Source organism: Poecilia formosa, unplaced genomic scaffold (assembly GCF_000485575.1).
Source record: "Poecilia formosa unplaced genomic scaffold, Poecilia_formosa-5.1.2 Scaffold7, whole genome shotgun sequence".
In the NCBI taxonomy this organism is placed as follows: domain Eukaryota; kingdom Metazoa; phylum Chordata; class Actinopteri; order Cyprinodontiformes; family Poeciliidae; genus Poecilia; species Poecilia formosa.
In genome coordinates this window covers 4,313,901-4,325,966 of record NW_006799946.1, presented here as the reverse complement: position 1 = coordinate 4,325,966, position 12,066 = coordinate 4,313,901, and the positions used below count along the sequence as shown (strand labels likewise).

Sequence of the window (12,066 nt, the reverse complement as noted above, 5' to 3'; positions counted from 1 at the left end):
TTCCTGCCTTGTTTTAAGTTTAAATCACAAGATTCTTGAAGCTGTGATTATTGTCCATTTCCCTCCCACTTAGCTTTCTGTGAATATTCTTGAACAGAGAGCAGGCGGATTATTTAACAATGATTTTCTTTTAGGCTTATCCTGCTTGAAGGAAGGGGGGAGGGGCGTCAAAGACTATTTGCTGGGCAAAAATCAAGTCAACATTCTTCTCCTATGTTTGCATAGGACGTAAGACTGTATCGTTTTGTTGGCTGTAAAGTTAGTCAAAGCTAACAAAATGGATATACTGTATATCCATTTTGGATATACAGTATATCCAAAATGGATATACTGTATAAAAATCTATGTGTTACATTAGATTGTAAGCTTAATAAAATATGTTATTTTTTTACGTTTGTGTTAATAACACAACGCTGGGGTGTTTTTATCCAATGTAAAACCTCGAGAACTTCCATACCAGCCCGTTGCCTAGAATCAGCAGGTTTGCGTTGCGGTTTATTGTCTAAAGCTTGCACAGTGCGGCGGTTCTGCGAAAGCAAAACGAGCCACCTGCTGTGTGTTACTGAGGGTTCATGCAGCTGTGAAGCACAGATGCTTTGTGTTGCTGCTAATTCTCTCTGAAGTCAGCGTGCGTGCTTTCCCTCGGGGCACTTTTTTTTTTTTTTTTTTACCTTTGTTGTTTTGATTTAGTTGTACTTTAATTTAGCAGATATATTTAGCAGCTGAATTCCCCCGGCTCGGGCGGAAAGCAGGTGGCCACGCACTGGTGGACTGGTGGTGACATCACGATGTGAGCTTGTCATGCTGAGATAAAGTCCCAGGCCCTCGGGGCTAAATAATGAAGCGTGAGAGCACCAGGTGGAGAGAGCTGGAGGCCTCTGACGGCAGCGCTGCTCAGTTATCTGCTGTGGCCCGTCTAACTGCGCCGGTGTGCTCAGATCAAAGGGTCGCCTTGTTCCCGTGTGGTCCCTCTATTTGCCCCCGAGCGAGCAGCCGAGGGCCCGTTTCCCCCCAGCGGTGACAGCAGCCGGTGATGTTTTAAGTCTGAGTTGATTCCCCTTCCCTTCCACCGTCAACTCGCTCGGGTTATTTGACTGTTGGGGGAATTTCTTTTTTTTTTTTTCTTTTCTTCTTCTTCATTGGGACACCGAGCATGAAAGGCAAGGTGTGGGGCTGACTGTCGTTTAGATGAGTAATTAGCCAGTCATTCAAAGTCAGGAGCTCATTTTCAGTCAGAGTTTCGGAAATGCGCGGGACGAGTCAAACAGCAAATCCCTGCCCATCTCACGAACAGTTTAGTAATCCCGAACCGCGTGTTTACCGCATAAATCACCTTCGCTTTGGAACAACCAGCTCATTGTATAAGGTTTCATGGTGGCCTGAACGTATCTTGAAGTTAAATTAAGTAAACTAAGTTAAACTTTTAACAAGTACACTGCCGTGCATTTGCATTTACAAATGGATGCCTTTTGGAGTATAGTCTCCAACAGCAACAACTCGAAATTTACACTTTTGCCCACGTCATCTTTGCGAAAAAGTTCAAGTTCAGTCAAATTGGATGCACTGCTGGATGGTGAACCTTTGACCTTTGACCCCGTCTCAAGTATTTTACCGTCTGCAATGGATTTTCCTTCTTGATCACTTCATTGGTGTCTCTGAAGAAGGAAAGGTGTATAGCCAGGAAAATGGTTCCCAGCCGTGACTCACTCTTTTTCTATTTGTAAATGATGGGCTCAACAGTTTGGTGTAGTAGGCTATAAATGGTTATGAAGCCTCAAAATATGATTGAATTAAACCAATTCTGCAAAGCCAAGTGGGCTAAATGTCCTCCGCTGTGATCTAAAAGACGCATTGCCAAGTTTATGAACTGAAATGTTTAAGTTTGACAAAGAAAGTAAAAAAAAAAAAAATTGAAGGAATTTGTAAAGCAACATAACTTTTCTAAGGCACTGTACACTCACAAGTATTGTTTAAGGTCTACCGAACACAAGTCTATTCGGTACTACTCGTTTACATTTTATTGGGTCATATCCCATCAGCGACTCTTTCTGCACGTGCTTACTGTGCGTCCGGCCTCGTTGTTGTGCCGGTTCATAGCAGAGCGAGCATCCGGTCTGTTCTCTCTGGCGTCTGCAAATTCCCTCGACACCAGCACGCCGAACTCGGCGTCCTCGCTGCAGCCGCCCCACTTCCAGCCCTCGCCCGGCGGCCCCTTGTGGTGTGAGTCGCAGCCGCACATGGTGGACGTGCCCTCGGCGCAGGATCGGGTCACTGCGAAGGCGACACCGGCGGACGCTATGGCGTGGACGAACGCAGACTCTCTCGTAGCTAAAGGAGACAATCGAAGACGGATGGAGTAGGAAAAAAAAAAAAAAAAGAGGAGCGTCAATCTTGGATTTAAACATGGACAAAGCTGCTGCCAACATCCAGACAGATACATTGAAAAGGATCCCTCCAGGCAAAAAAACCCCCAAAAAAACAACAACCTTTTAACACATTTTATCTATGGAAGCAGCAAATTTATGGGCAGGTATTTGTCAAAGGAAAAAAAAAGAAGAGAAAAACAAGCAGCTCAAAGAAAACTCTCCTTTTTGTATTGATTTTATTTTTTTATTTATTTTTTTATTTTTTTATTTTTTTTTACAGTTTTTGTTTACAATTTTGTTTATATCAGCCTCAACAAGGATGAATCCCTGCCCCTTTGTGGTGTCAGGTAGGCCCCGGCATCGAGTGGGAGCTCAGTGACCTCCTGTCATCCCCGAGGTGTGCTGCTGTGCATCTGGATAGTGTTTCAGGAATGCTGTCACCCCCTGCTCCTCCTCCGCTCCCGTCCCAGCTCAGAGAGCCCAGGGGCCTCAGGTGAAACCGAGCAGAGCGTCGGCCCGTTTCTTACTGACGCCGAAGGGATGGAGCTACGCCTCCTTTCAAGGCAACAGCTTATTATGTAACCAGATACCATTGTTTCACAATCACAGCACACTTAGCACGGCTCAGCCATTACACCCTACTAGCTCTGCTGTAGACTCACTCAAGCATGACGGTGTGTCATATAGCTGACTTGTCAGGAGCGCTTGGTGGCCTGATCTCTCCAATACAGGGGCTAGGGCAGATCTTAATATTCTTTCTTTTTTTTTCTTTTTTTTGCATTGACATGAACAGAGAATGAAACTCTCAGCTGCATCTAAAGCCAGGAATTCCTCCGTGACTCAACTTTAGAGAAAACCCAATAGGGGCACTTTTACAAGCCTCACTAATGCTCAACATGTCTCCAAGCAAAGTCGCAGCAAAGATGGAGTTCAAAGTCGAGCCAAGTCAAGTAAGATCTTTATTGTCTTCTCAACCATTTCTGTGGCGCACAGAAAGACAAAGTGGTCTTGACCAGCAGTTCTCCAGCCTTCCTGCAAGCCTTTCGAGGATTTTCTTTGAAAGTCGTCTGCTTTATTTATTCTGGTTTCATACCTAACGATGGCAGCCATGTTTGCACTGTTTGCAGCCCACTAAGTCGAATTTGTTCTCAGTCGTAAATCTGTCAGTATATTGTAAAGGCTTTCAAAGAGCATCGCGAAGACAAAGGAACACAAGTCGGGGGGAAAAGATGTGGACAAGTTTAAAACAAGGTTGGGTTCTAAAAGAAAATGTCAACCTTTGAACATCTCCTGGAGCACCCAGATCACGTTACTATCTCTGTGGTGGCAGCAGCATGCTGTGGGGATGCATAATGTTCAGCAGAGAGAGAACGCCTAATCAGAGGTGATGGGGAGACGTAATTTAGCCAATCGCGGGGCTGTTCTGGAAGATTCCTGCTGCAGACATTCAACTTCCAGCGAGATCACAGCCCCAAACGCACAAGCCAGAGCTACAACGGGATCGTTCAGATCAAAGCGTGTTTATCTGTTAAAATAACCCAGTCGAGGTCCAGACCCAAATCTAATTAAGATTTTCTGGCACGACTTAAAAATACATACTTCTGCAGGGTTCTCTATTGATCAAGACCTGTTTAACAACAGCCTGTGCTATTGGAAGTAAATTTTGTAGGAGTAAGGGATGACTCGAGACTTTAGCGCACTTTGCAGTCTGCAGGTTGGGCTTCCTTTTCTTGCCCTGCCAGGACCAGTCAGACCCTGAAAACAGGCCCCCATGAGCCCTGGGCCCCTGGATCTCTGGCTGTCAACCAAGGCCAGCACTGCTCCTGCTACCTGCTGGGCCCATCAATCCGCCTTTGTTTCCCTTGTGTCACACTGTATTATCTGCACAAAGGACCCAGCGACTAGCGCCCCCACAGCCCCGCTCTGCCCAGAGCTGGCATTCCCTTAACTCCCCCTCCGCTCCCTCCAACTACCCATTTCCACCTCCACTCTGAGCTGAAATGGCATACACCCCTCTCCCCCCGCATCTATACCCCAGGTTCCCTAGGCATTCACCAAACAGCAGCGCCAATGTGCACCTGAAGGTGGCGACAGGTTGGACATCTGCAGAACTCCCTTCTCTTTTCCTTACTCCTAAAGAGACTCACTCATGGTCTTTCCTTTGCTACTTCCTTCGCTTCTTCATCCCAAAGATCGTCCGGTCTAGATTTGGAGAGATCCCCTTTCAGGCTGTTTTCGTGACAGAGTCAAAAGGGCGTGTGAATGGGGTGTCCGTGGGAGTTGGACTGTGTGGGGAGCGGACCGGTCTTCATGCACAGTAGGGGTTGAGCGGAGCCCCTAGGCCCTTTTCTGTTGCCTGTAATCTCATTTGGCCTTCCCTATCCCTTTTATTTGACTGGGGAGCTTGGACTGCTCACACTGCCCATTCCTGCCCGGTTTCCCTCTCCTCTGACACACAAGCTAATTCATTTCCAATCAGCAGGCTTAGTCACAATGCAGAAACGTCTACCTTTAAAATCCGGGTTTTGAGCAGAAGACATGGTTCTATTGTTTCCTGTGTAAAGGATACTCCATATCAGTAGTTCTGTTAGGGAAAAGCACCTGATGTTTATATTTTTTTACAGTGTGTCAACTGCACTTATTGTACCCATCTGCCATTCTGTCAATTCAATATCTGTCTGAATAGAGTCAAAATATATTGCCTTGAAATGTTTTTTTTGTTGTTGTTTTTTTTATGAGGTTTTCACATTTCGTCAGGTTACACCCACAAACTTCGGTGTTCTTTTTCTTTTAACAAACAATATCTAAAAATTATAGTTTGTATTTATATTCAGTCCTCTGCGTCAGAACATTCTAGGTCCAACTTTAACTTGAATTACATGTGCATCTCCTTTTGGGGGTATTCTTCTACCATCTTTCTGCTGTAAACGTCTCCAAATCTGTATCCCTGATCTGTCTGCTGCGTTCTTTATTCTTCATTACAGTTGCGCAATATCGAATTGCAGTTATCCTTATCAATATTTCTGAAAATTCTCAATTTCAAAACACTGCTTAATTGTTAATAATATAATTATTGCAATGTTTAGCAATAGTACAGCCCTCGTCCTCTTGGTACTGTTTTTTCACTGCTAAACCTCTGAGGCCTTCGCCGAACAGTTGGGTTTGTACTCAGATTTAGTTGTACAGAGGTGGAGAATGTGGACTGAGGCTTATTTATGAAAGTAAAAGGGACTGGATACAAATGCACCCTAGTCTTGGAGTCTTTTCACTTTTTTTAGTGTTTGAAGATATTTTCACAACTTTTATTATTATCCTTCATCCAAGTAAAAATGTGCAACTTTCTTTGCCACACACACACAAAAGAAAACCAATAACATGCATCAAAACTTGTGTTTGTTACATGACCTAATGGGTAAAAGTCTTACACACTGGGTCTATGAAAACAATTGGTATCAAGGATCTACCTTTATCCAGCACTGGTCCGAAGATGGCCAGGTTGTCCTTTATGGTGGTGCAGTTCCACCGGCGGCCTCTGAACTGGTGCTGACATTCCTGGATGCCCAGTTTGACGCCCTCAGCAACACTGGGCATGATCTCGATGTAGTTACGACAGAAGCGAAGCTGCTTGGCCACCAAGCCAGGGATGGAGCCACACAGGAGGGGTTGGGAGCCCAGAGACGAGTACTGCTGCCCCAGGGCCAGGGACCTGTGTCACACAGCGAGAGATGAGGGAAGAGGAGGGAGGGAGAGGGGGACATCTTTAAAAGACAGCTACAGAACAAGAACAGTCTTGGATTTTTATTTTTTTTTTTGGTGACTTTCCCAGAAAATGAATGAGTGGGATAATATGGTTGTGCTGAATATGAAAGGATTTTCTGGACCTGGACAAAAAGAAATGCGCCCGGCACCCTCCCTTGTATGCATTTTGCCTGGATTTGTATTTAGTGAAGCCTGGGGGTTACAAAAGGTTTCTTGTGTGGAGCCCACTTAGGTTGGATAATATAACTCGTGTTGAAATAAAAAAAAAACAGCTGAAACCCCTATGTGGGTCTTGGCTTGGACTTAAATTGGCATTATGAGAATCAGTACAAATTTGACAACACATGTAGGACCCATATGGGTCTCACTTTTCATCAGCGTTGCCCTACATCAAACTTATGTTGGGAGTTAACGTGGGCTGTTACTGCTCTCTGGAATCAACCTATTTCCTGCCCTCATTGGCCCCGTATGGAATGAATTTACAGAACAATCTGTACAACAAACAAACAAACAAATACATAAAAAAAGCCAGAGCAGTTTATTGGGCTCTGGTTATGTATTTCCTGTAAAAACATTGGAATGCTTTGCTCCTGGAGGCCATAGCCACCTAATTTCAACCTGAACTCACACATAAAGGAATTTGACTGCAAAAGAGGTCATGACTTAAAGATGCCGGCAAATTCTGAGGTTCCCAAACCCGCCCCTCCATGACTACACCTTGAGGTCCTGTCCATGAGCAGAGCTAACAGGATCGGACACAAGGGGCAGCGGAGAATCCAACCCGCACTCGGAGAAAGCTCGATTGTAAAGTTGAGAATGTGGATCCAACTCTTGCTTTGTGCTCACAAGAACCGGAAAAAGCCTTGAGCATCTTCCACAAAACGCCTCGCTGGACATGGTTTGAAGCCTCTCTAGAGACACAATGGACAACCAAACTCTTGGTCTGCAACTCTACAGATGTTGTCCCAGTGACCCGTGCAATACTGAAGAGGTGCATAACCTGCAACAACCCAACAATGATTCCAGAGCCTTCGGCGTCTCATCCCCCACATCCAACTTACTTTTCCAAGTACTTCAACAACAGTTGAAGTACTTGGCTCTTTGTCCTCTGCGGAGGACAAGATGACCAAATTCATGAGATCTTTAATGAAAACCTGTTCACACAAAAAAACATGGGCAAAGTTCCTAGTGGGACAATTTAATTCTTATCAATAAAAAGGATTATGTAGTCGGTATATTCTCAAGTATAGTAAATATGCTGATTGAGTTTTCCTTGTAATGAATGTGAATAAAGGTCTCTGATTCTGTAAACCAATGCAGGGCGAAGAGAGGAGTTATCTAGACATCAGGCCTCCTTCACATCCATAACCCTGCAAATAACCTCGTCCCACACCAGAAAACGCCTTCTGGTGACAAACAAGTGCTCCTGTTGTACACATTTATGTATCTGATATTGACAATGCTGTTTGCATGGAGGGAAAAGGGTCCAAACCCAACAAATACTCTCAAACTTATCCCAGCTTTAGTCTAAAAGCTGGCTTTGCTTAGAGTTAAAACTTTTTCAGCACCTCATCTCTTCCCATTTGGCAAAAGAAAAGGATAGCTAATTGTCTTTAATCAAAAGGAGATCAAAGATCATTCATTTTCTAAGGATTGATGATAATAATAATAATAATAATAATAATAATAATAATAGCAACTGCATGTTTTTGTTGTCATCTAATAAAAACTTAAAATTATGGTGCGTTCACTAAACACAGTCATGGTTAAAACAAACTACACCCCCTTTTAGTACTAAGTCTTTACATGTCACGACATAAAACAGTCGTCTGCTCCTTCCCAGGTTCTAAAATGATTCAAATCTAACCCCAAGTGTACAAAGGCATTCGACAGATTATACTGAGATTATACTGATCAAATAAAGTTAAAGCGGGAAATAAATCCCAGCGGGCACACCCAGTGATTGATTTATAAACATCTTTAGCAATATTATCTTGAACTAATAATTTTCTGTGCGACTTTATCCTTGTCTTACTGTTTGTGGAGAACTTATTTACACAACATTGCCTCATTGCTGGCATGACATGAAAGTCTGGAAAATTGGCCGCACATTTTAATCTTTGGCATACAGAGGATTCGTGGTCGACCAATGGCTGCAAGGGGTTTAGGTCTTGTGGCTGCAAAACAGTCCCAAATCATCGCTCCTCCGCCATCATGCTTGACAATTGGAATGAGGTGTTTGTGCTGAAATGTTTTGGTTGGTTTCTTACTGACATTATGCCTTTAGTTTATTGCTTTGGGCTAGTTCTTTCCATTTGCATATTTTGATTAAATAAATACAAAGGTTTCTTTGGACTGGTGTTCCTTTGTTGGCTATAGGTTTTTCCCTTTTGCTCCATCTGCTACTTTTACCTCTTCCTTGGTATTTAAGCGCTTCATGGTCTATCGAGTGGCTTCTTCTATTGCCCTCTGTTAATTGCCATGGTTCTCCGTGTTTTCCTCCGCCAACACACAATAAGCAACCTGTTTCCTTTTGTCGATCTTTTATCAAAATCATAGATTCCAAAAGGCCAGTCCACACTGAAGTGAATGACCAATAAAGAAATTTTTTTTTTCACATTTTTGTCAATAATATTGTTGACATTTTTATTTTTCAAATTCGAAATGTGCAAAAATAAAGTAAAAATTAAACACTTTTCAAAAAGTGCTTTTAAGCAACTCCAAATCAGACATATTTCTGTTTCAATAATTACTGCTTACAGCTCATAAAACCCAAAAATGTGGCTTTTCAAAAAGAAGAAAGTTTTTTTTTTTTTTCTATAGCAGAAGTATAGGGTTAATTAAGAGTCTAAAAATGTTTGGTAGATTGATTGTGGACTTTATAAAACACGGTTGACACGACACCCCAAATTATCGCTGACAGTGGAAACGTCTCTGTAAAACTTCGGCTAGTTGGAGTTTGTGCCTCTCTACTCTTTCCCCAAACCCTGGGATCAAAGTATAATAGCCCAGGTAAGATGCTCCTGACACTGTTTCTGTTTCGGGAATGATTGAACACAAGGAATGTGACAGTTGTACTCCACGTCCTGGAAACATCTGTGTGAGGTCCACACCTTTTGAATCTCCTCCAAACTCTTGAATGAGCATTCCTTTACAACCCTGTCAATGCTGCGGTTGTTCGCGTTGCTTCTGAATCTTTTTTTTTTTTTTTTTCTACCACAGTTTTTGTCTTACGCTCAGCTTTTCATTAACGTGTCGGACGCAGCACTCTGAAAAGCCTTCAGCTGTGAACGTTTGTGTCGACAAGCACTTTTCTGTAAAGTGAATCCTCTTACTGTTTTGCTGTTAATATTCATCTTGGGCTTCTCGGTGTTGCAGCTTGTAGCACTGTTGCCTTGCAGCAAGACGACCGTGGGTTTGAATCCCAGCCTGAATGTTTCTGCGTTTTTGTGTTCTCTCCGGGTACTTAAAATCATTTAATCAATACTCATGCCAACCCTTATCAGTTCCCTGGAATCTGGAAGCAAAGCACAGCAGCATCCATAAAATCCTGCCGCAGCAGCAGCAGCCAGGGGGAACACCGCCTCCAGTTTCAGTAAGGTTATTAATAAAGTTTATACTAAGAGTTTCTGTTTATTTTTCTTTTTTGTTACATCGGGAGGGGGAGTCCCACTCCAGAGCACGGATACCGTTGCTACTGATATTTATTTATTTAATTTTTATATTTCCCACTTGTTAGCATGGACAAAATCCAGATCTGACTAATAAAACACAACAACCTGTTTCCTCGCTTTGAGAAAAGTCCCCTTTATGCAAAATCAACCTAGTTAATTTGTGGTTTTGTTCCTCGAGCTGGTGTTTCAGCAACAACCATGTGTGTTGCTTTTTCACTTGTAATGGACAACAACCAAAAAAAAAAAAAAAAAAAAAGAGTCATGTCTTAAGCAATGAGCCATACTAGAGGACTCCTGCAGATGTGCCTAAACAAAGAATAATCACTGGGGAATCATGCCAGGAACTATTACACTTTCATTCAGGTAATTAATTTTAATTGCCTTATATTTCTTTTAAACAAAATGAGACAGAAAACATGTTGGTCATGCCTAACTTTTAACATGCTCAAACAGAGCAGCGCAGGTTCTTCCAGAAGCTCAAGCATCTCATGTGGGGCTCAGTAAAGGAGCGTGCCGTGTATTCGTGCCTTTTTTTCCCCCCCCCTTTCCCAATGACAAACGTCGGTGCATTTCAGTGGTATTTTAAGTGATAGGCCGACTCAAAGTTTTAAAGCGATTTGCAAATGAGAAAGAAAGAAAATTTGCTCATTTGACTTCAGTCCCGTTTAATTTGCTTCCTCGATGTTGAGTCCGGCATGTCCAATTTCCTTCAGATGCTCCGATATCAGAATTAGGTTTTCAAGAGGACATTTATGAACAAACGGCACCATGAAGAGAAAGGAAAACAAACTTCAAGTCAGAGATAAGTTGTGGAGAGGTTTAGAGAAAAGTTAGATTATAAAGCAATATCCCAGGCTTTGAATATCGAACAAAGCAAAAATATTTCCTCATCCAAAAAAGGGGGCAGCATCATGGTGTGGAGACATTTTTCTATCCAATCCTTGATCTGAAAGTGACGTGAGAGAATCTGTTGACAGGGCAACCGTTATTTGTTTACACGTCACGTTTAACTTTGTCGTGATCTAATCCAGGAAAGGAGCTACGTAATTTATTATTCATCACATGGTTTGTAGCCCTGTCTCTCCGAGATTACATAACTGACAGAGATCATTCCTGCCATACCTCCACAGAGTCCAGTGTACTGTACTGAACTGTGGGGAGGAAGTTTCTTCCTGTTAAAAGAGAGTCTACAGTTTGATCCAACCAGCTGTTCTTCTTTTCACAGATAAGTTTTTACCAGCTGCCATCAGGAACTAAGTTTTAAAGCATTTAATTACTGAATTGTACATTGCCGATTAGAGGGATCGGTAATGTGGCTCTTCAGGACATTTATTGTTAAATTCAGCTTTATCAATAAACTTAATTGAACTGAACAAGACGAAGGCGAATGATGAAAGAAAGCAGCAAGAAATCAGGTTTGCGGTTTGTGACCAGTTCAACTTTTTCCACATACTACTTTGTTCGGATCTGTCACTTAAAATCTCTGTAAAATACAATAAAGTTTTATGTGACCAAAGAAAAAAACAAGTCCTAGGGATATAGATATGCCTGCAAGGCTACACAAAACACTACATGAGAACATTTACAGGTTATGAAGCGCTGAAGAGAACGTCACAAGATGCCCAAAGCATTCAGGAATCCAGATGGGTTACTACGGGAACAGTCTGAGGACAATTGATAGGCCCAGAGCAGCAACGTCCCAGAGGGTGCAACCCAATCACAGCAGGCGCTGGCTCTGACGGATGAATGCCCCACCTTGACACAAAAAGTCAAGTCATCCTAATCAAATGTTGGCCTTTATAGTTTCTGATCTAAAGTGTGCTTTGTTACATCGGGGGTATCAGCGCGCCAAACGCTGTAACATGAGGCCCGGCTGTTTTGCCTCTACAGCTGCTGTAATGAAACATGATGAGGCCATAACAAGCCGGCAACCGCTTGTGTCGCCGGCCACGATCGACACAGACACACAACAAACAATCCTTACGTTTCATCAGGAATGTCTGCCTCGAGGTTCTTCAAAGTTCGGGGGGAAACTTTCAAAATGCAGCGGCTTGAAATGCTGTCGTGCAGAGTTAGCGACTCATCAATCTCCAGTCATGTTCCTGTCATGCGCTACGCAGCCACATCATCTCATCTGCCCCCCCTGAGCCCCACCAACATCACACAGTTCAAGTGCTGCTGACTTCACTGCGTCTGATGGGTCTCTGACTAAGGACCTCAATTACCCTGTCTGCTAGTTTGGTTACTGCCCATTAATCTCTCATTTG

General features: G+C 43.0%; 1 protein-coding gene across 1 annotated transcript in view; it reads right to left on the bottom strand.

The window, feature by feature from the left end:
- wnt3 (wingless-type MMTV integration site family, member 3) overlaps positions 1-12,066 on the bottom strand; it is a 31,548-nt gene that overhangs the window by 4,655 nt on the left and 14,827 nt on the right. The window contains exons 2-3 of the mRNA XM_016660842.1: positions 5,831-6,072; positions 2,063-2,328 (exon numbers count right to left, since the gene is read on the bottom strand). Coding sequence (XP_016516328.1) covers positions 2,063-2,328; positions 5,831-6,072 — 508 coding nt within the window. The remainder of the gene's footprint in view (positions 1-2,062; positions 2,329-5,830; positions 6,073-12,066) is intronic.